We start from the raw sequence: 24998 nt of genomic DNA, 5'->3' as shown, positions 1-24998 counted from the left end.
GGGCAGAGTGTGAGGGACAGGGAGTGTGAGGGGCAGAGAGTGTGAGGGACAGAGAGTGTGAGGGACAGAGAGTGTGAGGGACAGAGAGTGTGAGGGACAGAGAGTGTGAGGGACAGAGAGTGTGAGGGGCAGAGAGTGTGAGGGGCAGAGAGTGTGAGGGACAGAGTGTGTGAGGGACAGAGAGTGTGAGGGGCAGAGAGTGTGAGGGACAGAGAGTGGGAGGGACAGAGAGTGGGAGGGACAGAGTGTGAGGGACAGAGTGTGTGAGGGGCAGAGAGTGTGAGGGGCAGAGAGTGTGAGGGACAGAGAGAGTGAGGGACAGAGAGTGTGAGGGACAGAGTGTGAGGGACAGAGAATGTGAGGGACAGAGAGTGTGAGGGACAGAGAGTGTGAGGGACAGAGAGAGTGAAGGGCTGAGAGAGTGAGGGGCAGAGAGAGTGAGGGACAGAGAGTGTGAGGGACAGAGAGTGTGAGGGGCAGAGTGTGAGGGTCAGAGAGTGTGAGGGACAGAGAGTGTGAGGGACAGAGAGTGTGAGGGACAGAGAGAGTGAAGGGCAGAGAGAGTGAGGGGCAGAGAGAGTGAGGGACAGAGAGTGTGAGGGGCAGAGTGTGAGGGACAGAGAGTGTGAGGGGCAGAGAGTGTGAGGGGCAGAGTGTGAGGGACAGAGAGAGTGAGGGGCAGAGGGTGTGAGGGACAGAGAGTGTGAGGGACAGAGAGTGTGAGGGACAGAGAGTGTGAGGGACAGAGAGTGTGAGGGACAGAGAGTGTGAGGGGCAGAGAGAGTGAGGGACAGAGAGAGTGAGGGGTAGAGAGTGTGAGGGACAGAGAGTGTGAGGGACAGAGAGTGTGAGGGACAGAGAGTGTGAGGGGCAGAGAGTGTGAGGGGCAGAGAGTGTGAGGGGCAGAGAGTGTGAGGGACAGAGAGTGTGAGGGGCAGAGAGAGTGAGGGACAGAGAGAGTGAGGGGTAGAGAGTGTGAGGGACAGAGAGTGTGAGGGACAGAGAGTGTGAGGGACAGAGAGTGTGAGGGGTAGAGAGTGTGAGGGGCAGAGAGTGTGAGGGACAGAGAGTGTGAGGGGCAGAGAGTGTGAGGGGCAGAGAGTGTGAGGGGCAGAGAGTGTGAGGGGCAGAGAGTGTGAGGGACAGAGAGTGTGAGGGACAGAGAGTGTGAGGGGCAGAGAGAGTGAGGGACAGAGAGAGTGAGGGGTAGAGAGTGTGAGGGACAGAGAGTGTGAGGGACAGAGAGTGTGAGGGACAGAGAGTGTGAGGGGTAGAGAGTGTGAGGGGCAGAGAGTGTGAGGGACAGAGAGTGTGAGGGGCAGAGAGTGTGAGGGGCAGAGAGTGTGAGGGGCAGAGAGTGTGAGGGACAGAGAGTGTGAGGGATAGAGAGTGTGAGGGGTAGAGTGTGTGAGGGACAGAGAGTGTGAGGGACAGAGAGAGTGAGGGACAGAGAGTGTGAGGGACAGAGAGTGTGAGGGGTAGAGAGTGTGAGGGGCAGAGAGTGTGAGGGACAGAGAGTGTGAGGGGCAGAGAGTGTGAGGGGTAGAGTGTGTGAGGGACAGAGAGTGTGAGGGACAGAGAGAGTGAGGGACAGAGAGTGTGAGGGACAGAGAGTGTGAGGGACAGAGAGTGTGAGGGACAGAGAGAGTGAGGGGTAGAGAGTGTGAGGGACAGAGAGTGTGAGGGACAGAGAGTGTGAGGGACAGAGAGAGTGAGGGACAGAGAGTGTGAGGGACAGAGAGTGTGAGGGACAGAGAGAGTGAGGGACAGAGAGTGTGAGGGACAGAGAGTGTGAGGGACAGAGAGAGTGAGGGACAGAGAGAGTGAGGGACAGAGAGTGTGAGGGGCAGAGAGTGTGTGGGACAGAGAGAGTGAGGGACAGAGAGTGTGAGGGACAGAGAGTGTGAGGGACAGAGAGAGTGAGGGACAGAGAGTGTGAGGGACAGAGAGAGTGAGGGACAGAGAGTGTGAGGGACAGAGAGTGTGAGGGACAGAGAGTGTGAGGGACAGAGAGAGTGAAGGGCAGAGAGAGTGAGGGGCAGAGAGAGTGAGGGACGGAGAGTGTGAGGGGCAGAGTGTGAGGGACAGAGAGTGTGAGGGGCAGAGAGTGTGAGGGGCAGAGTGTGAGGGACAGAGAGAGTGAGGGGCAGAGGGTGTGAGGGACAGAGAGTGTGAGGGACAGAGAGTGTGAGGGACAGAGAGTGTGAGGGACAGAGAGTGTGAGGGACAGAGAGTGTGAGGGGCAGAGAGAGTGAGGGACAGAGAGAGTGAGGGGTAGAGAGTGTGAGGGACAGAGAGTGTGAGGGACAGAGAGTGTGAGGGACAGAGAGTGTGAGGGGCAGAGAGTGTGAGGGGCAGAGAGTGTGAGGGGCAGAGAGTGTGAGGGACAGAGAGTGTGAGGGGCAGAGAGAGTGAGGGACAGAGAGAGTGAGGGGTAGAGAGTGTGAGGGACAGAGAGTGTGAGGGACAGAGAGTGTGAGGGACAGAGAGTGTGAGGGGTAGAGAGTGTGAGGGGCAGAGAGTGTGAGGGACAGAGAGTGTGAGGGGCAGAGAGTGTGAGGGGCAGAGAGTGTGAGGGGCAGAGAGTGTGAGGGACAGAGAGTGTGAGGGATAGAGAGTGTGAGGGGCAGAGAGTGTGAGGGACAGAGAGTGTGAGGGGCAGAGAGTGTGAGGGGCAGAGAGTGTGAGGGACAGAGAGTGTGAGGGACAGAGAGTGTGAGGGGCAGAGAGAGTGAGGGACAGAGAGAGTGAGGGGTAGAGAGTGTGAGGGACAGAGAGTGTGAGGGACAGAGAGTGTGAGGGACAGAGAGTGTGAGGGGTAGAGAGTGTGAGGGGCAGAGAGTGTGAGGGACAGAGAGTGTGAGGGGCAGAGAGTGTGAGGGGCAGAGTGTGTGAGGGGCAGAGAGTGTGAGGGACAGAGAGTGTGAGGGATAGAGAGTGTGAGGGGTAGAGTGTGTGAGGGACAGAGAGTGTGAGGGACAGAGAGAGTGAGGGACAGAGAGTGTGAGGGACAGAGAGTGTGAGGGGTAGAGAGTGTGAGGGGCAGAGAGTGTGAGGGACAGAGAGTGTGAGGGGCAGAGAGTGTGAGGGGTAGAGTGTGTGAGGGACAGAGAGTGTGAGGGACAGAGAGAGTGAGGGACAGAGAGTGTGAGGGACAGAGAGTGTGAGGGACAGAGAGTGTGAGGGACAGAGAGAGTGAGGGGTAGAGAGTGTGAGGGACAGAGAGTGTGAGGGACAGAGAGTGTGAGGGACAGAGAGAGTGAGGGACAGAGAGTGTGAGGGACAGAGAGTGTGAGGGACAGAGAGAGTGAGGGACAGAGAGTGTGAGGGACAGAGAGTGTGAGGGACAGAGAGAGTGAGGGACAGAGAGAGTGAGGGACAGAGAGTGTGAGGGGCAGAGAGTGTGAGGGACAGAGAGAGTGAGGGACAGAGAGTGTGAGGGACAGAGAGTGTGAGGGACAGAGAGAGTGAGGGACAGAGAGTGTGAGGGACAGAGAGAGTGAGGGACAGAGAGTGTGAGGGACAGAGAGTGTGAGGGACAGAGAGTGTGAGGGACAGAGAGTGTGAGGGACAGAGAGTTTGAGGGGCAGAGAGTGTGAGGGACAGAGAGTGTGAGGGACAGAGAGTGTGAGGGACAGAGAGTGTGAGGGACAGAGAGTGTGAGGGACAGAGAGTGTGAGGGGCAGAGAGTGTGAATGAGAGACATATCAGCTGGAATTTTACCGTCCCGCCCGCCACGGGAATCGGAGCGGGCGAGGGACGAACCATGGAAAGGCCTGTTGACCTCGGGTGGGATGTTACGGGTTCTGGGACGAGCAAGACAGTAAAATCCCACCCAGCTCCCCTTCCCCCTCCTTTAGCCCAGATACGAGGGCTGCTGACAGCTATCGGAATATCGCTCCTGCTTTCTCCGAGCTGGCATGTCTCGGGAATTGCAGCAAAACCTGATCTGGCAATTAATCAGGAGAAAAAAAAACAAAAGATAAAAAATTAAGTTGATGCTGATCCCTGAGTCTGGGAGACGGGGCCAGAGGAGTTTGATGTTTTGATTGCTGCAATAAAAGTTATTGTTCCTTTTCACGTATCTGTAACCTGACCCAGTTACATCAAATGGAGACTGGGAGATCAGAGTTCCTGTTACACTCCGGAAAGCTCTTGCCCAAACCCTGTAACCAGAGATACTTCTGCACTCACTCCCGCCCTCACTAGTTAATGAAGTGAGGGATTATGCAAAGATTCATCTCACAAATATCACTTTGCAAAGTGAAATATAACCAGAGGAGCCAGGCACACTGGCTAACCCTTTCCTCCCCAGTGCCGTGCACTTATTTCCCTACAACACCACACATCCCTCCTCCCCACAAAACCTCTCCCGCGATGATGCTATTTCCCTAGTGTCTGCGGTGGCAAGTCTAAATGAGTAAGATTTTACTCAGTGCTGAGGGAATCTTCACCCTGTGTTGCTGCACTTTCTATTAGACCATAAGACCTTAGGAGCAGAATTAGGCCACTCGGCCCATCGAGTCTGCTCCGCCATTCAATCATGGCTGATATTTTTCACATCCCCATTCTCCTGCCTTTTCCCCCATAACCCCCGATCTCCTTATTAATCAAGAACCTATCTATCTCTGTCTTAAAGACACGCAATGACCTGGTCTCCACTGGCTAAATGCGAATGGGGAGAGAAAGAGATGGGAGTCTGCTCAGTTTAAAATGCAAAGGAACACCTTAACCAGTGTGAACAACCCTTTGAACTCTTCCCCCCCCCCCTGCACTGCCACCACCCCATCCGCCCCCCCAGAATAGCCCAGTGTGCTTAATACGGCTTACATCTTACATTGTGCCACTGTAAGTGCCATCCATAGGTGATTGCAAAAGGGCAGCACTTGTGCCTGATGTCTGTGAGGGGTAAGCTGAGGGCCAGTTGGTGTATGAGGCTGGGGGTAGTGGGGCCATGCCCTTTTGTCGCTGGGGGACATTGCTATAAGCTCAGCTTCAGACAGCGAAGTAACTCTTACCCAGCCTTGCCTCCTGCTTCCATGTGATTGGCCAGGGTGACATCATTGGACCACACGTCGAACTGCCATTTGCGGAGGCCCAGGACCCCGCAGTGCACGCGCCCACTGTGAATCCCCACTCGCATGTTGACATTTACCCCCGTCACCTCTCGCACCAAACTGGAGGAGGCAAGAAGGAGAACTGTATCAAATCATGCACAAAGTTCACATCGCACACATTCACATTCTGGTGGTTGATTCAATTCTTTTACAAACTTCCTGTGCACATTTCCATTGAGAAGTCTCACAACACCAGGTTAAAGTCCAACAGGGTTATTTGGAATCATGAGCTTTCGGAGCGCTGCTCCTTCACCAGGTGAGTGGAGAGTTACCACGCCACTCACCCTGATGAAGGAGCAGCGCTCTGAAAGCCCAAATAAACCTGTTGGACTTTAACCTGGCGTTGCGAGGCTTCTTACTGTGCCCACCCCAGTCCAACGCCGGCATCGTCACATCGTGTTTCCATTGAAGAAAGATTTGAAAAGTTCAACTTTTTTTTTATAGGAGGGGCTAAAGGAGAAACAGAGAGATCAGTGGCGGGATTCTCTGAGGTCAGGAACTGAGTGACCCTGATGGTACCCAAACTGTGCATCAGTGAGTGGGTTATTTCTGAGTAAATGCCCCTAGTTATCCGTGCTGCCCTTTCTCAGTATCACGTGGGTGGCAGAGTGGTTAGCACTGCTGCCTCACAGCGCCAGGGACCCGGGTTCGATTCCCAACTTTGGTCCCTGCCTGTGTGGAGTTTGCACATTCTCTCCATGTTTGCGTGGGTTTCCTCCGGGTGCTCCGGTTTCCTCCCACAGTCCAAAGGTATGCGGGTTAGGTTGATTGGACGTGCTAAACTAACGCTTAGTGCCCCGAGATGTGATAGTTAGAGAGATTAGAGGGGTAACTAAGCGGGGAAAGGGCCTGGGTGGGATTGTTGTCAGTGCAAACTCGATGGGCCGAATGGCTTCCTTTTGCACTGTAAGGTTTCTATGATTTCTATGAATCGAATTGGCTGAAGACTGACCTATGTGACGCTGGGAACCTCTGGAGAAGGCCGAGATGGATCATCCACTCGCCAATTCTGGCTGAAGATTGTTTCAAATTCTTCAGCCAGGGAGTGTTTATAAATCATGACAGCCAATTTGCACACAGCAAGCCCCCCCACACGCACACACAGCACTGAAATAAATGGCCAGATCAGCCCTTGTACTCATGTTGTTTGAAGGATTAAAAATATTGCCCAGTTTGAGGGGATGAACTCTCCAGGTCTTCTCTGAAGTGCCCTGAGATATTTAATATCTGACCTGGGCTGACAGGACCTGGGTTTAACCTTTCACCTGAAGGATGTCACCTCTCGTGCTGCACTGCACTCGCACTTAGGCTTTGTACTCACGTTCTGGAGTTGCACTTCAATGCACAACCAATAGGGGGAGATGGTGGGGTAGTGGTAACAACACTGGGCTCGTAATCTAGAGGCCCAGGTTAAAGATCTGCAGTCTTGAGTTCAATTAATTAATAAATCTGGAATTGAAAGTTGTTAAAAACCTCCCTGGTTCACTCACGTCCTTTAGGGAAGGAAATCTGCCATCCTTACCTGGTCTGGCCAACTTGTGACTCCAGACCCACAGCAATGCGGTTGACTATTAGCCCCTCTCAAGGGCAACTAGGAATGGGTAAGCAATGCCAGCAATGCCCACATCTCATGGAATACTAAGGAACAAACCTCCTGACTCAGAGGTGTGAGTGCTTCTCACTGAGCCAATGGTTGTTAAAGCACATTTAAATGTCTGCCCAAACGAGTTGTTGAAAGTGTTGAGGTTTTCGGGGCAAGCGAGAGATGGATTAAGTATCTGATGATGAGCATGTCCTTATAGCAACAAAGCTCTTGCCAACACCTGGGTTCTGACAGCCGCAACCTAGAATTCTGGATGACACTTAAACCTATAAATCAACACCAAACTGCTCTGATCTCAGCGCTGAGTCTGGTGAATGAAATATAAACAAGATCAATCTGTGAGGAATGTACATGGGGCCAGAGTTTGCTGTGTTGGGATATCGAACAGCACCAGCCTTGAGTTAAACTTGCCCCTACACCTTCCAGCTCAAACCAAATACCCCATAAAGTTTATTTATTAGTGTCACAAGTCGGCTTACATTAACACTGCAATGAAGTTACTATGAAAATCCCAGAGTCGCCACACTCCAGCGCCTGTTCGGGTACACTGAGGGAGAATTTAGCACGGCCAATGTGCCTAACCAGCACACCTTTCAGACTGTGGGAGGAAACCGGAGCACCCGGAGTAAACCCACGCAGACACAGGGAGAACGTGCAAACTCTACACAGACAGTGACCCAAGCCGGGAATCGAACCCGGGTCCCTGGTGCTGTGAGGCAGCAGTGTTAACCACTGTGTCACCGTGCCGCCCACGGTGAATGGATGTACCAGCTGATGATGTCACAGGGTATCAAGTGAACAGGGCAACCAGCAGAGTTGCTGGTCCTTAACCAGTGGGAGATAAGAATTGGAAAATAAACAATGCAAGGACAAGGAAGGAGGGTAAACTCAATATTAAATCAAGCTTTTATCCTTTCATGTGGGATGTGGGCGTCGCTGTCTGGGCCAGCGTTTGTTGCCCATCCCTAATTGACTTTGAACTGAGTGACCTGCTGGGCCAGGGTCAACCACGTTGCTATGGATTTGTGGACATGTAGGCCAGACCGGGTAAGAATGGCAGATTCCCTTCTCCAAAGGGGCATTAGTGAACCAGATGGGTTTTATGGCGGTTTAATGATAAACTTATGGTCACTGAGACTAGCTTTCATTTGCATATTCTATTCATTGAATTTAAGTTCCACTAGCTGCATTTCCCTAGATTATTAGCCAGGGCCTCTGGATTGTGACTCTGGGTTGTTACCAGTCCAGTGACGTTACCCCTACACCACGGTATCCCACTACTGAATGAAAAAATAAAGAGAGGGTGCAATGAAAATAGAGGAAAGAGGTGGAAAGCACTGCTGCCTCACAGCGCCAGGGGCCTGGGTTCGATTCCTGGCCTGGGTTGCTGTCTGCGCGGAGTCTGCACGTTCTCCCTGTGTCTGCGTGGGTTTCCTCCGGGTGCTCCGGTTTCCTCCCACAGTCCGAAAGACGTGCTGGTTAGGTGCATTGGCCGTGCTAAATTCTCCCTCAGTGTACCCGAACAGGTGCCGGAGTGTGGCGACAAGGGGATTTTCACAGTAACGTCATTGCAGTGTTAATGTAAGTCTACTTGTGACACTAATAAATAAACCAAAGGAAAACTTTTTTTATTCAATGATTGGCCCCTAAATGTTAAAGGGGTGAGATTTGCAATAGTTAATGCTGGTGTCAGAGAGGTCTCAAATAATACTTGGCACATTTTTACAAGGGTTGTTTACTGATTAGAATGTAACTGCTGGAGGAGGCAAAGTGATAAAAAAATCAACTGATTCTAAAAACAACTTTACAATGAGGGTTGGCCACATGCTAAAAATCATAAATCCTGAGCATTAATCGCATAAGGAAAGTTATATCGGGAAGTTCATAAAAGCTTGACCACATAATAGACCCGAACGTCAGACAGAAATAGTCACTGACCCAAGTCAACTTTAACTGCGGGTCTGAAGGCACATAATTTAGCTTCTCTCTATTCACAATGTTATCATCTTTTAGCAGTTAAGAGGACCATTGATGTCATTGTAAAGTGCATTTGAAGGCACCACTTGCCCTCTCCAATTCTCTCCTGCCTCTTTCCAAGGTGCACAAACGGTGACGGTCCTGTCCAACCAGCCTCACACATTTGGGATATCTCGTGTAGCACAACACACCCAACCCCATCTGAAACTCGATGGACCAGAGTATTGCAAAAAGCTCACTAATTTTATCTCGAAAGGTGGATTCTAAGAGTTCACCCACAACTAACTTTACCCTTTAAAAAAAATTCCATTTACATAAAGTTGAAGTTTTAAAGTTTATTTATTATTCTGGTGAACCACTGTTAGCTTATTGCCTGTGTGTGTGTGACATGCCTGGACACGTCCCTGCCGGCCCTGCCCGGGACTCCTCCCCCCCTGGTCCAGGTATAAAGGCGACTGCTCCCCACCCCCTGCCTCAGTCTGGACCAGTTCATCGGCATGGGTGTGCTCCAAGTCTTTTGCTAATAAAAGCCTATTTGTTCTTGCATACAAACTAGTCTTTGCTTGATTGATGGTGCATCAATTATTGTCACAAGTAGGCTTACATCAACACTGCAATGAAGTTACTGTGAAAACCCCCTAGTTGCCGCACTCAGGCGCCTGTTCGGGTACACTGAGGGAGAATTTAGCATGGCCAGTGCACCTAACCAGCACGTCTTTCGGACTGTGGGAGGAAACCGGAGCACCCGGAGGAAACCCACGCAGACACGGGGAGAACGTGCAGACTCCAGGATTGTAGAAGGTGAGTGGAGTGGGCAGGCGACAGACACAATTTAATGCTGGTAATTGTGTCAGCTGATATATTTTGGGAAGAAAAGCAAGGAAAAGGAGCATCCAAGAAATGGAAGGATGTTGAAGTGTGTGGATCTAGGTGTTTATACAGTCACAAATGGCTCAGTCAGTAGCACCTTAGAGTCAGAAAGTTGCGGATCATAGTCCCATTCCAGAAACCTGAGCCCAAAATCCAGACTGATACTGATGAGGGGTCGACTGCCAACAGTTGGTGAAGGTGCCATCTTTTGGATGTGATACTAAGCTGAGGCCTCATTATCCTCACCAGTGGAGATGTCACAATCTGAAATAACCGGGCCAATATTCATCCATCAACTAACATCACCATTGGTAAAGCCACATTTGGGGTACTGTGTACAATTCTGTTCGCCCTGCTATAGGAAGGATGTTATTAAACTGGAAAGGATGCAAAAAAGATTTACAAAGATGTTACAGGGATTGGAAGGTTTGAATTATAAGGAGAGGCTGGATAGGCTGGGACTTTTTTCCCTGGAGCGTAGGAGGATGAGGGGTGACCTTATAGAAGTTTATAAAATCATGAGGGGCATAGATAAGGTGAATAGCCAAGGCCTTTTCCCCAGGGTAGGGGAGTCCAAATCTAGAGGGCACAGGTTTAAGGTGAGAGGGGAAATATTTAAAAGGGATCTGAGGGACAACCTTTTTACCCAGAGGGTGATGCGTGTATGGAATGAGTGGCCAGAGGAGGTAGTAGAGGTGGGTACAAATACATTTAAAAAACATTTGGACAGGTGCATGGATGGGAAAGGTTTAGGGGATATGGGCCAAATGCAGGCAAATGGGACTAGTTCAGTTTAGGAAACCTGGTCGGCATGGACGAGTTGGGCCGAAGGGCCTGTTTCTGTGCTCTATATCTCTATAACTCTAAGAGTAAGGATCTCATCGTCATTGCATTGCTGCTTGCAGGAGCCTGCTGTCCACAAAATGGCTGCCAAGTTTCTTCCATTACAACAGTGACTACATCTGGAAAGGATTGACAAAGTACTTGGGGAGACTTTGAAATGCTCTACACAAATGCAAGTCTCTTGAAGTTATTTGATGCATAGCCCCAGAAATCAGAAGTACTTTGAGGAGTTAACGTTCGGAACAGACAGTCAAACTGTCCTTTACAAATGTCACGGGTTAATTCCGTACAATATACGCCCCCACAACTGAAAGCACTCGACACAGCCCTATTAAATGCTGAAATGAAATGTTAATGACTCAATAAATTAGGATAACACCAGCCCTGCTGGGTCATATTCCACTCAGTCCCAATTCCTTTTTTATTTGAAATGGTGATGGGTAAATGTGCTGGACAGATTTTATTACCATCACAAATGGGGAGGCTGATGGCCTAGTGGTATTATCAGGTGACTATTAATCCAGAAACTCATGTTCTGGGGACCCGGGTTCGAATCCCACCACGGCAGTTGGTGGAATTTGAATTCAATAAAAAATATCTGGAATTAAGAATTTACTGATGACCATTGTCGATTGTCGGAAAAACCCATCTGGTTTACTAATGCCCTTCAGGGAAGGAAATCCGCTGTCCTTACCTGGTCTGGCCTACATGTGACTACAGAGCCATAGCAATGTGGTTGACTCTTAAATGCCCTCTGAAACGGCCAAGTGAGACGCTCAGTTCAAGGGCAACTAGGAATGGGCAACAAATGCTGTCCAGCCAGTGATGCCCATGTCCCACGAATGAATTAAAAAAAGACAATTTTTCAGTGGTGGCGTAATGTCACTGGACTAGTAATCCAGATACCCAGGGCAAGATCCAGGTATCCGAGTTCAAATCCCACCATGGCAGATAGTGCAATTTGAATTCAATAAAAATCTGGAATTAAAAATCGATAAAACCACTGTAGCTTGTCGTAAAAACCCATCTGGTTCACTAATGCCTTCTAGGGAAGGAAATCTGCTGTCCTTACCTGATCTGGCCTACACATGACTCCAGACCCACAGCAATTACTATTGCCCATTGTGAGGGAGTGCAGCACAGTTGGAGGTGGTCACCCTTCTGATTGACGTTCCCCCCCCCCCCCCCGCCACCCACCCTCCATTTGTTCTCTCAGGATGATGTGATAGTGGCACTGTTTTAGAGAGGGGCAGAGGAGTTCTCCCTGGCATCCTCATTTGTCTCTTACTGGCTGCTCAGTTCAATCTATTTAAGACTGAGAGGGATGCATCTATGGGCACTGAGGGGTATGGCGATGGAGTGTGAAAGTGGGGTTGAGTTGAAGGTGGGCCACGATCGCATTGGATGGTGGGGAAGCCTTGAGGGGCCAAATGCCTGATCCAATCATGTTCTCAACCAACGTTACTCCACAGATGACCCAGCCATTATTGCATTGCTGTTGATGGGAGCTTGCTATGCGCAAATTGTCTGCCAAAGGTGGCACAGTGGTTAGTACTACTGTCTCACAGCGCCAGGGACCCGGGTTCGATTCCCGGCTTGGATCACTGTCTGTGTGGAGTTTGCCCGTTCTCCCCGCGACTGCGTAGGTTTCCTCCGGGTGCTCCGGTTTCCTCCCACAGTCCAAAGACTTGCTGGTTAGGTGCATCGGCCGTGCTAAATTCTCCCTCAGTGTACCTGAACAGGCGCCAGAGAGTGGCGACTAGGGTATTTTCGCAGCAACTTCATTGCAGTGTTAATGTAAGACTACTTGTGACTAATAAATAAACTTTAACTTTAAATTTCCTACTTGACAATTCAAAGGTATTTAATTGGAATTTTTGGACATCTGCAAGTCAGGAAAGGTGTGATATAAATGCAAACCTTTCTTACTTTTATAACTAAACTTCGACAACAAGTAACTCTCCCTCACTCTGCTAATAGCACCATTATCTTTCTTTCTCCATATAACCCATGCCGAATTATGCAGCACATTTAAAATGCTGCACTGTTGGAGGTGCCAATGTACAGATGGGATTTTAAACCGTGGCTCCCGGCAGCCTTCCCGTGGCTGTAAAAGATCTGAAACTGCTCTAGTGAAGAGTGGGGGCGGTTTCTATCCTGCATCATAACCAATATCATTCCCTTGAGCAACATCTCAAATGCAGGCAGGTGAGGCCTTGCTTTAACATCTCAGAAAAACACCGTGGGTGGAATTTTCCCATCCCGTCCGTCATGGGAATCGGAGCGGGCAGGACACGGACCGTGAAAAGATCTATTGACCTCAGGTGGGATTTTCCGGTCTTGGGGCGAGCGCAGCTGGAAAATCCCACCCGGTGTCTCTTGACAGTGCAGCACTTCCCTCGGTACCACACCAGAGGGTCAGCCTGGATTGGGCGTTCAAGTCTCCAGATTGAGGCTTGAACCCCCAAGCTCCTGGCTGCAGTGAGATGGATGGAGAGTGCTGCTCACTCAATTATAAGTTTAATGATGACCATGGAATCACTGTCGATTGTTGTAAAAACCCATCTGATTCACCGAGGTCCCATTAGGGGAAAGAAATCTGCCATCCTTACCTGGTCTGGCCTACTTGTGAGTCCAGATTCAGAGCAATGTGATTGACTCTTAAATAAGACCATAAGATATAGGTGCAGAGTTAGGCCATTTGGCCCATTGAGTCTGCTCCGCCATTCAATCATTCCTGATATGATTCTCATCCCCATTCTCCTGCCTTCTCTCCATAACTTTTGATCCCCTTATTGATCAAGAACCTATCTATCTCTGTCTTAAAGACACTCAATGACCTGGCCTCCACAGCCCTCTGCGGCAATGAGTTCCACAGATTCACCACCCTCTGGCTGAAGAAATTCCTCCTCATCTCAATTTTAAACTTTCTGGTCTCTCCCACTATCCTCTCCACCTCCACTCTATCCAGGCCTCTCAGTATTCTATAAGTTTCAATTAGATCCCCCCTCATCTTTCTAAACTCCATCGAGTACAGACCCAGGCTCCCCAATCGCTCCTCATATGACAAACCCTTCATTCCTGGGATCATTCTTGTGAACCCCCTCTGGATTGGGATGGGCAACGAATGCTGGTCCAACCAGTGATGCCCACATCCCGTGATCAAATAAAAAAAGACAAGACCCGGCCAAACTACATAAACCTCATTGCCATGGTGACCAGAACTTCTTGGCCTCATCCTAATTAATGGAGCAATCCATGTAATTAAATGCAGCGTGAGCAGTCTCCAGGCTAATGTGCATCCGGACTGCGGTATCAGAGTGGAAAGTTAATGCCGTCATAAGGCTGAACCAAACTCCAATTCTCACCAATACAGAGGGAAATTTCTGGACTTGTGGTGGAAATGAAGCAACAGACCCAGGTGATGAGAATGGCATGATCACCGGCATTTTTTGTTCATTGAAAAGAAAAACCTGGCAATTTCTTCCATACATAAAGAATTGGCAGACCTCACACAAGGGAACCCCATAGCGGCAGTCACCAAAAGAGAAAATGCTGGAAAATCTCAGCAGGTCTGGCAGCATCTGTAAGGAGAGAAAAGAGCTGACGTTTCGAGTCCAGATGTCCCTTTGTCAAAGCTGATCGTCTGGACTCGAAACGTCAGCTCTTTTCTCTCCTTACAGATGGTGCCAGACTTGCTGAGATTTTCCAGCATTTTCTCTTTTGATTTCAGATTCCAGCATCCGCAGTAATTTGCTTTTATCCATAGCTGCAGTCATCTGATCCCTTCCTTCTTTTGACTGGGTTGAACTCTGTTAAACCTCAATCGTTTGCCAGTATCGGGCCGAAGCGGCCACTGAACCAACAGGAACTGAGTGTGGACAGGCCACATGCGTCCAATCCGCTCCAGTGGGAGCTACCAGGGACACCAGTTGATATTTCCTCTCAGCCGCCCCTCAACTTCACCCCCTTCCCCCCTCCTCTCTCTACTCCCTCCTACTTCTCCCCTGCCCCATCTCCCCTCTCCCCACCCCACTCCCCATCTCCTCCTCTCCCTTTCCCTTCTTTCCAAGCCCATTCCTCTCCCCACCCACCTTCCCCTCCCCTCATCATCTCCCTCTCCACCTCTCACATCTTCCCCACCCTCTCCTCAACTCGCCACCCCCACACAAAGAGGGGAGGTGATGGCCTAGTGGTTTTAACATCTAGACTATTAAGCCAGAAACTCAGCCAATGTTCTGAGGATCCGGGTTCGAATCCCGCCACGGCAGATGGTGGAATTTGAATTTAATAAAAGATATCTAGAAATAAGAATCTACTGATGACCATAAAACCATTGTCGATTGTCAGAAAAACCCATCGGGTTCACTAATGTCCTTTAGAAGAAGAAACATAGAAGATAGGAGCAGGAGGAGGCCATTCGGCCCTTCGAGCCTGCTCCACCATTCATCATGATCATGGCTGATCGTCCAACTCAATAACCTAATCCTACTTTCTCCCATAACCTTTGATCCCATTCGTCCCAAGTGCTATATCCAGCCGCCTCTTGAATACATTCAATGTTTTGGTAATGGGAAGGAAATCTGCCGTCCTTACCCGGTCTGGCCTACATGTGACTCCAGAGCCACAGCAATGTGGTTGACACTTAACTGCCCTCGGGCAACTCGGGATGGGCAATAAATGCTGTCCCATGAATGAATATATATAAAAAAGCAGCTAACCGGTGGCAGCCTGGCTAAGGTCATTAAACTCCATAAAGGTCAGGGTTTGACCTGGAACATGGCTGCCCCTGTCAGCCTCATTACCATGGTGTCTTTATTAGCTAAGTTATCAGGTAAAGCCAGGCAGACACCGCTGGGCTATTTATTACATTTATAGTGTGTCTTCAGCAGAAAATTAATTTTAGGGAGTTCTTGAAGAGAGTGAGATGACAGCCTACTTGTGGCGATATGATTCTTATTTTGTTTCCACTGCTTTTTCCCCATAGGAGTGTTGGTAAAATATTAATTTATTTCTGAGTAACGTTAGGGCGCTTTGTGAAACCATGACTGGATGACATTTTTGGATCTCATTATCGAATGATCAAAGGAACTTCCCTTGGTATTAATTAGTGCCTACAATGAAAAACACTTTCTTAAAGAAGATATCTTATAATTACAGACAATTTGCTAATTAATTTGGATGATATCTTCACTTGAACCCAGTCCAAGAGACTGGCTGAGCAAGGACTGCGATGGCAGCCTCATTAACCCTCTAACATCACAGCTCATTAAAACAAAGCCAGGGAGGATTCTGATCACAAAGACTGCGGTTTCTCAAACATTCCCTCACATCTGGCCTCCTCTCTCAAGGTCTCCTCGCACCCTCGCTGGAGGCTGACATCAATTCCACCCATTGGGGGAGGGGTGGGGGGAGGGAGCGTCTTACATTAAGACTGCAATGAAGTTACTGTGAAAGTCCCCTAGTCGCTCTACACTCTGGCGCCTGTTTGGGTACACTGAGGGGGAATTTAGCACGGCCGATGCACCTAACCAGCACGTCTTTCAGACTGTGGGAGGAAACCGGAGCACCCGGAGGAAACCCACGCAGTCAACGTGCAGACTCCACACAGACAGTGACCCAAGCCGGGAATCGAACTCGGGTCCCTGGCACTGTGAGGCAGCAGTGCTAACCACTGTGCCACCTTGCCGCCTCTTTCTGCACTGTAGGGATTCTATGATTTAATGACACTTGCTGGCTGGATGAAATGGTGGATAACAGTGGCTGTGGCTCAGTGGGTAGCAGGCTTGCCTCTGCCTCGGCATGTTCCGGGTTCAAGTTAAGACCAAGAACCGAGACTGAGGACGGAATTTTCCCATCCTGCTCGCCACGGGATTCATAGAGGGCGGGACGTGGACTATGCAAATGTCCGTTGACCTTGGGTGGGGATTTCCAGCCTTTGGGCAAGTGCGGCTGGAAAATCCTGCCTTGACACTCCGGTGCCGTGCTGAGAGAGCGCTGAACTGTTGGAAGTGCCAACACTCGGATGGGATGATAGAATCATAGAATCCCTACAGTGCCGAAGGAGGCCATTCGGCCCATCGAGCCTGCACCGACAACAATCCCACCCAGGCCCCATCCCCGTAACCCCACATATTTACCCTGATAATCCCCCTGATACTAAGGGGCAATTTAGCATGGCCAATTGACGTAACCTGCACATCTTGGGAGTGTGGGAGGAAACCGGAGCACCCGGAGGAATCCCACGCAGACACAGGGAGAACGTGCAGACTCCACACAGACAGTGACCCGAGGCCGGAATTGGACCCGGCTCCCTGGCGCTGTGAGGCAATACTGCTAACCACTGCGCTACCTGATAGATAGATGAAGGGTCTGCCTGCCCTCTCAGGTAAACATGGAAGATTCCGTGGCATTATTTCTAAGAACTGCAGTGGAGCATTCTCTCCCCACCCTCCCGCTGGTTTCCTACCCAATATTTATCACCATCTAACATCACACAAACTGACCACTATTGGACTGCCGGTTTCTTTTTGGAGATTTCCGTGTTCAAATTGGCTGCTGTGTTTCCTATTTTCACAGAATCGTAGAATCCCAACAGTGCAGAAGGAGGCCATTTGGCCCATCGAGTCTGCACCGACTCTCCAACAGGGCATATTACCCAGGCCCTATCCCCATTACCCCACATATTTACCCCATTAATCCCCCCCCCCCCCCCCCCACCCCAACCAGCACATCTCGGGTACACTGAGGGAGAATTTAGCATGGCCAATCCACCAAACAAGCACATCTTTGCAGGAGGAAACCGGAGCATCCGGAGGAAACTCACGCAGACATGGGGAGAACGTGCAAATTCCACACAGTCAAGTAGGCCAGAATTGAACCAGGGTCCCTGGTGCTGAGACAGCAGTGCTAACTACTGTGCTACCATGTCACCAGTGTCTTTGGCATGTCTAAGCGGATGCCACAGGTGCTACATAGAGTCATAGAGGTATACAGTACAGTAAAAGGCCCTTCAGGCCATCGCATCTGCGCTGGGCAAAGACAAACCACCCAACTATTCAATTCCATTTTCCAGTACTTGGTCCATAGCCTTGTATGCCTTGACATCGCAAGTGCATGTCTAAGTGCTTCAGAAATGTTGTGAGGGTTCCTGGCTTTCAGGCAGTGAGTTTCAGATTCCCACCTACTTCACTTAACATCCATATGGGAAGGAAATCTGCTATCCTTACCCAGTCTGGCCTACATGTGACTCCAGAGCCACAGCAATGTGGTCGACTCTTAACTGTCCTCTGAAATGGCCAAGTGAGACACTCAGTTGAAAGGCAACTAGGGATGGGCAATAAATGCTGGCCCAGCCAGCAATGCCCACATGAAAGCATTAAGAAAAAACACATTCTTCAGATCCGGGGGATAGTGAGTGTGTGATCAAATATTCAGTGTCTTACTACTGTTAGCCTGCCAGGTGCTGCTCCTAAACTCCGATTTAGCCTCCGATGCGACTGGGGATTGGTTGTATTCCGGTTCCGGTGAGATTCCATGAAGCCAAAGACGGAAAATGAACAACTCACATGGGGCGAGGGCGGCCCGGGTGGGGTGAAAGGTTGTCATACTTACGAGATAGCTTCGATCATATCCACCCCCATTTCAACGCAACAGTGTGCGTGGTCTGCTCGAGCCTCCGGCAGGCCCGAGACACAATAGTAGCAATCGCCCAGGATCTTAATCCGCAGGCAATGGTTCTCCTGAGAAGAGGGAAAGAAGGAAAGAATAAAGGTGAGCAGAAGATTCCTGGAGAACAGGAAACAGCGAGACGGCAGATAGTTTTCATTTAAATTTAGTTCTGGTCCCCTTACTTAAGTAGGGATATGCTTGTATTGGAAACAGTTCAAGGAAGGAACTTAGAACAATCATCATCAACAGGGAAAGAGTAGTCAACAAATTATTGGGATTGAAGGCAGACAAGTCTCCAGGGACTAATGGCCTACATCCTAGGGTATTATAGGAAGAGGTAGTGGAGATAGTGGCTGGAATTTTACCATCACGCCCACCTCGGAATCGGGGCGGCCGCGGATCGCAAAATGACATTCTCCATTGGCCTCGGGCGGGATCTTACGAGCCTCGGGTGGGCGAAGCGGTAAAATTCCGGCAAGTGGATCCATTGGTTCTAATATTCCAAAATTTCCTGGATGCGGGAAAGGTTCCAGTAGATTGGAAAAATGTTAAAGTAACGCCCTTATTCCAAAAAGGAAGGGAGGCAGAAAGGGGGGAATTATAGCCCAGTTAGTTTAACATCTGTCATTGGGAAATTATTAGAATTCATTATTAAGAAAGTAATAACAGCACATTTGGAAAGTCTAAACACAATCCATCAGAGTCAGCAAGGTTTTATGAAGGGTAAATTGCGTTTGACTAATTTGCTGGAATTCTTCGAGGGTGTAACAAGACAAGTGGATAATGGGGATCCTGTAGATGTAGTATATCTGGACTTCAGGAAGGCTTTTGATAAGGTGTCGCACAAAAGGTTAATGCACAAGGTAAAATCACATGGGGTTAGTGGTAATTTATTAGCTTGGTTAGAAGACTGACTAACTGACAGAAAGCAGAGTCGGGATAAATGGATATTTTTTGGGTTACCAAGATGTAACTAGCAGGGTGCCACAGGGTTCAGTCGTTAGGCCCCAACTATTTACAATCTATATTAAAGACTTGGGTACTGGGATACAAGGTACTACAGCCAAATTTGCAGCTGACACTAAAATAGGTGGGATAGTCGGTTGCAATGAGGAAATAAGAAATTTACAAATAGATGTCGGGTGGCAGGTGGTTAGCACTGGCTAATCTACCTAACCTGCACATTTTTTGGAGCATGGGAAGAAACCAGAGCACCCGGAGGAAACCCACGCAGACATGGAGCAGACAGTCACTTAAGGCCGGAATTGAACCCGGGTCTCTGGCGCTATGAGGCAGCAGTGCTAACCACTGTGCCACCGTGCCGCCTGGTGGCATAGTGGTTAGCACTGCCAAAATTGAGGTATAGAAGATGATAAAAGGTATTGACAAAGTAGATTAGACTGGATGTTTCCTCTTGTGGGGCAATCTAGGTTGAGTTGATACTCCGGAGTTTAGGAGAGTGAGAGGTAACCTTATTGAAATAAATTGGCAGGGTAGTTGAAAAGAGCATGTTTCCCCTGGTGGGGGAATATGGAACAGGGGGCAAGAGTTTCAAAATAACGAGTCTTCCATTTAAGATGCAGATGAGGAGAATTTTTTTCTCTGAAGGTCGTTAGTCTTTAGAATTCTCTTCCACAGAGAGCAGTGGAGACTGGGACATTGAATATATTCAAGACCCGAGTTGGACAGACTTTTGACTGAGAAGTGAGTCAAGGGTTATGGGGAGACTCAGGAAAGTGCAGTTACTTAAGTTTCAGTTTATTTATTAGTGTCACAAGTAGGCTTACATTAACACTGCAATGAAGTTACTGTGAAAATCCCCTAGTCGCCACACTCCAGCACTTGTTCGGGTACACTGAGGGAGAATTTAGCATGGCCAATGCACCGAACCAGCACGTCTTTTGGACTGTGGGAGGAAACCAGAGCACCCGGAGGAAACACACGCAGAACTTAATCTTGTGCAAAACTCCACACAGTGACCCAAGTTCGGAATCGAACCCGGGTCCCTGGCGCTGTGAGGCAACAGTGCTAATCACTGTGCCACCGTGCCACCATGGCCATGTCAAATCAGTAATGATCTTATTGAATGGTGGCTCACAGCGCCAGGGACCCAGGTTCGATTCCCGGCTTGGGTCATTGTCTGTTCGGAGTCTGCACGTTCTCCCCGTATCTGCGTGGGTTTTCTCTGGTTTCCTCCCACAGTCCGAAAGAAATGCTGGTTAGGTACATTGGCCATGCTAAATTCTCCCTCAGTGTACTCGAACAGGCGTTAGAGTGTGGCAACTAGGGGATTTTCACAGTAACTTCATTGCATTGTTAATATGAGCCTACTTGTGACACTAATCAATAAACTTAAACCTAGGAGGAGGCTCGAGGGGCCGAATGGCCTACTCTTCCTCCTCGTTCTTATATTCTTGTGTTAAGATAGGCGAATAACCACTGATACAAACACAGGTTGGACAGGACAAGGCTGGAGTGTAAGCGTTCACCCCCCCGCGGCACTCACTTACAGATGCGAGCTTGTCGAATCTGGCGAAGAGTTCGTTGAGCGTCATGACCAGTTCCTGGGCCGTGCACTGTGAAGCCAGGCTGGTGAAGCCCTCGATATCTGCAAAGAGGATGCTGGAATAGACACATGGGAGAGAGAGAAAATAAATTAATCTCCAAGTTGTAGAAGAGCCAAGATGTGAAGACCGTGGATGTTCAAAGAGACCTGACGGGATTGTAAATAACCATGTGATTAATCAGTACAGCAGTGATGTGAATCGTGTTAAATTTAGCCAGGTCTTTTGTCTGTAATATCAGGCAGTTCCCTTGCATTAAGTTGATCTTTCTCTATACCCTAGCTATGACTGTAACACTACACCACTCTCTCCTTTCCTTATCTATGATCGGTATGTTTTGTCTGTATAGCGCGCAAGAAACAATACTTTCACTTTATGTTAATACATAGAACATAGAACATAGAAAAACTACAGAACAAAACAGGCCCTTTGGCCCCACAAGTTGTGCCGAACATATCCCTACCTTCTAGGCCTACCTATAACCCTCCATCCTATTAAGTCCCATGCACTCATCCAGGAGTCTCTTAAAAGACCCTATTGAGTTTGCCTCCACCACCACTGACGGCAGCCGATTCCACTCGCCCACCACCCTCTGTGTGAAAAACTTCCCCCTAACATTTCCCCTGTACCTACCTCCCAGCACCTTAAACCTGTGTCCTCTCGTAGCACAGTAAGAAGTTTAACAACACCAGGTTAAAGTCCAACAGGTTTATTTGGTAGCAAAAGCCACACCAAAGCTACCAAATAAACCTGTTGGACTTTAACCTGGTGTTGTAAAACCTCTTACTGTGTTTACCCCAGTCCAACGCCGGCATCTCCACATCATGACTCTCGTAGCAGCCATTTCCACCCTGGGAAAAAGCCTCTGAGAGTCCACCCGATCTATGCCTCTCAACATCTTATATACCTCTATTAGGTCTCCTCTCATCCTATGTCTCTCCAAGGAGAAAAGACCGAGCTCCCTCAGCCTATCCTCATAAGGCGTGCCACTCAATCCAGGCAACATCCTTGTAAATCTCCTCTGCACCCTTTCAATCTTTTCCACATCCTTCCTGTAATGAGGTGACCAGAACTGAGCACATGTGACAATAATAAATCAAATCAAATCAAACCAAAGCAGTAGCCCAGTTACAAACAATGACCATCACACGGGAAAGCAAAGAATTGCCAGCACCTTTAACAATTTCAGGAATTCCACATGTGGTCTACAGCCAATGAGGTACTTGTTCTTTTGAAATGTGGTCAATGACAAAATGCAGGAAACACAAATTGTGCACAGCAAGCTCCCATAAACAGTGACGTGATAATGACTAGGTCATGTGTTTTCGTGATGGTTCTTTGTGGAATAAATATTGGCCAGGACACCAGGTACAGGTGGGTAACTATAGGCCGGCTAGCTTAACTTCTGTAGGAGGGAAAATGCTTGAATCTATCATCAAGGAAGAAATAGCGAGACATCTGGATATAAATTGTCCCATTGGTAAGACGCAGCATGGGTTCATGAAGGGCAGGTCATGTTTGACTAATTTGGTGGAATTCTTTGAGAACATTACATGTGCAGTGGACAATGGGGAACCTGTGGATGTGGCGTATCTGGATTTCCAGAAGGCATTTGACAAGGTGCCGCACCAAAGACTGCTGCATAAGATCAAGGTGCATGGTGTTACGGGTAATGTATTAGCATGGATAGAGGATTGGTTAACTAACAGAAAGCAAAGAGTGGGGATAAATGGGTGTTTTTCTGGTTGGCAATCAGTGACTAGTGGTGTGCCTCAGGGATCAGTGTTGGGACCACAATTGTTTACGATTTACATAGATGATTTGGAGTTGGGACCAAGTGTAGTGTGTCAAAATTCACAGATGCACTATGATGAGTGGCAGAGCAAAGTGTGCAGAGGACGCTGAAAGTCTGCAATGGGATATAGATAGTCTAAGTGAGTGGGCAAGGGTCTGGCAGATGGAGTACAATGTTGGTAAATGTTCCAGAGTGAGTTTTGGGACCGCTTCAAATGTGGGGAAGCCTTTGAACACTCAGACTTGACAGGAACAGAGCAAACTCTTCACCACGATGGTCACAGCATCACAAAAAACACACTGCATCCCACCCTCTCACCCCCACCCTCTCACCACCCCACAACAGCCCATAATCACCTGAAAAAGGCCAAATCCAAAGGGAAAAAAATCAGAATGCCAATTAGGGAGAAGATATTCACTAATACTTTTACATCTTCTCCATGCTGTTGAAAAAAATGGCACAGAGGATTGGCATGGTGGGGGGGGGGGGGTGGGCGGGTGGGTGAGTGTGTGTGTGTGCGTGTGTGTGTGGAGGAGAGGGGGAGATTGGGGAGGGTGGACAGAGTGAGGGAGGGTGGGGAAATGTGGGAGAGAGTGCGGGAGAGTAGGGGAGGGCGGGTGAGGTTGGGAGATTGGTAGAAGTTGGGGGAGTAGGAGAGGCAGAGGAGACTGAGGGCAGGGACGGGGGTGGGGGGGAGCGCGGTGGACGGGTCAGGGAAAGTGGGGAAGGGTGTGGGGTACAGCAGTGGAGGGTGGGGTAGAGGGGGTGAGAGTGGGGGAGAGCATGGGAGAGTGGGACAATGGGATAAGGTGGGAGAGAGCAGGAAGATTGGGATAGAGTGATGTGGTGGGGTAACTCGGGGGTGTGTGGGGGAGGTGATGGAGAATGGTAGGGGTTCAGGGAAGCAGGAGAGAGGGGAAGGTGAGGGAGAGCAGAAAAGGTGGGGTGAGAGCGGGTGAGTGAGGGAGAATGGGGGAAGGCATGGGTGGATAGGGGTAACTTCGGTAGGTGAAGGAATGCTGTGAGAACAGGGAAGGGACTCGGGAATAATTAAACGAGATGTGTGATGTGTGAGAAGCAGGTCTGCACAGTGTCACAGGGTGATGCACCATTGATGACACAAAGACTCGTTGCTGCGAAAAAACATGCTTTTATTGACAAAGAACTGGAGCACACCCGAATCGATACTAATCCGAACTGAGGCAAAAGGTGCGGAGAGCAGTCACCTTTATACCCGGAGAAGGGCGGAGCCCCGGATTGAGGCAGCAGGGGTGTGTCCAGGCATATCACATAAACTATCACATAAACAGAGAACTACAGTGGTTCACCACACAGGGTAAACACTGCAGTGTCTGCACAGTGTCACAGGGTAAACACTGCAATGCCTACACAGTGTCACGGGGTAAACACTGCAATGTCTGCACAGTGTCACAGGGTAAACACTGCGATGTCTGCACAGTGTCACAGGGTAAACACTGCAGTGTCTGCACAGTGTCACAGGATAAACACTGCAATGTCTGCACAGTGTCACAGGGTAAACACTGCGATGTCTGCACAGTGTCACAGGGTAAACACTGTGATGTCTGCACAGTGTCACAGGGTAAACACTGCAGTGTCTACACAGTGTCACAGGGTAAACACTGTGATGTCTGCACAGTGTCACAGGGTAAACACTGTGATGTCTGCACAGTGTCACAGGATAAACACTGTGATGTCTGCACAGCGTCACAGGGTAAACACTGCAATGTCTACACAGTGTCACAGGGTAAACACTGCGATGTCTGCACAGTGTCACAGGGTAAACACTGCAATGTCTACAGTGTCACAGGATAAACACTGTGATGTCTGCACTGTGTCACAGGGTAAACACTGTGATGTCTGCACTGTGTCACAGGGTAAACACTGCAGTGTCTACACAGTGTCACAGGATAAACACTGTGATGTCTGCACTGTGTCACAGGGTAAACACTGCAATGTCTACACAGTGTCACAGGGTAAACACTGCAATGTCTGCACAGTGTCACAGGGTAAACACTGTGATGTCTGCACAGTGTCACAGGATAAACACTGTGATGTCTGCACTGTGTCACAGGGTAAACACTGTGATGTCTGCACTGTGTCACAGGGTAAACACTGTGATGTCTGCAAAGAGTCACAGGGTAAACACTGTGATGTCTACACAGTGTCACAGGGTAAACACTGCAATGTCTGCAAAGAGTCACAGGGTAAACACTGTGATGTCTACACAGTGTCACAGGGTAAACACTGCAATGTCTACACAGTGTCACAGGATAAACACTGTGATGTCTGCACTGTGTCACAGGGTAAACACTGTGATGTCTGCACTGTGTCACAGGGTAAACACTGCAATGTCTGCAAAGTGTCACAGGGTAAACACTGCAGTGTCTACACAGTGTCACAGGGTACACACTGCAGTGTCTGCACAGTGTCACAGGGTAAACACTGCAATGTCTACACAGTGTCACAGGGTAAACACTGCGATGTCTGCACTGTGTCACAGGGTAAACACTGTGATGTCTGCACTGTGTCACAGGGTA

At 49.2% G+C, this 24998-nt stretch overlaps 1 protein-coding gene across 1 annotated transcript in view; it reads right to left on the bottom strand.

The window, feature by feature from the left end:
- The window catches only part of adcy5 (adenylate cyclase 5), a 340470-nt gene that overhangs the window by 77770 nt on the left and 237702 nt on the right, over positions 1-24998 (bottom strand). Inside the window, exons 4-6 of the mRNA XM_078227862.1 lie at positions 20592-20703; positions 18025-18152; positions 5019-5177 (exon numbers count right to left, since the gene is read on the bottom strand). Coding sequence (XP_078083988.1) covers positions 5019-5177; positions 18025-18152; positions 20592-20703 — 399 coding nt within the window. The remainder of the gene's footprint in view (positions 1-5018; positions 5178-18024; positions 18153-20591; positions 20704-24998) is intronic.

Source organism: Mustelus asterias, chromosome 14 (assembly GCF_964213995.1).
Source record: "Mustelus asterias chromosome 14, sMusAst1.hap1.1, whole genome shotgun sequence".
NCBI lineage: Eukaryota > Metazoa > Chordata > Chondrichthyes > Carcharhiniformes > Triakidae > Mustelus > Mustelus asterias.
The sequence above is the reverse complement of the archived record's forward strand: the minus strand, read 5'-3'. Positions and strand labels throughout refer to the sequence as shown.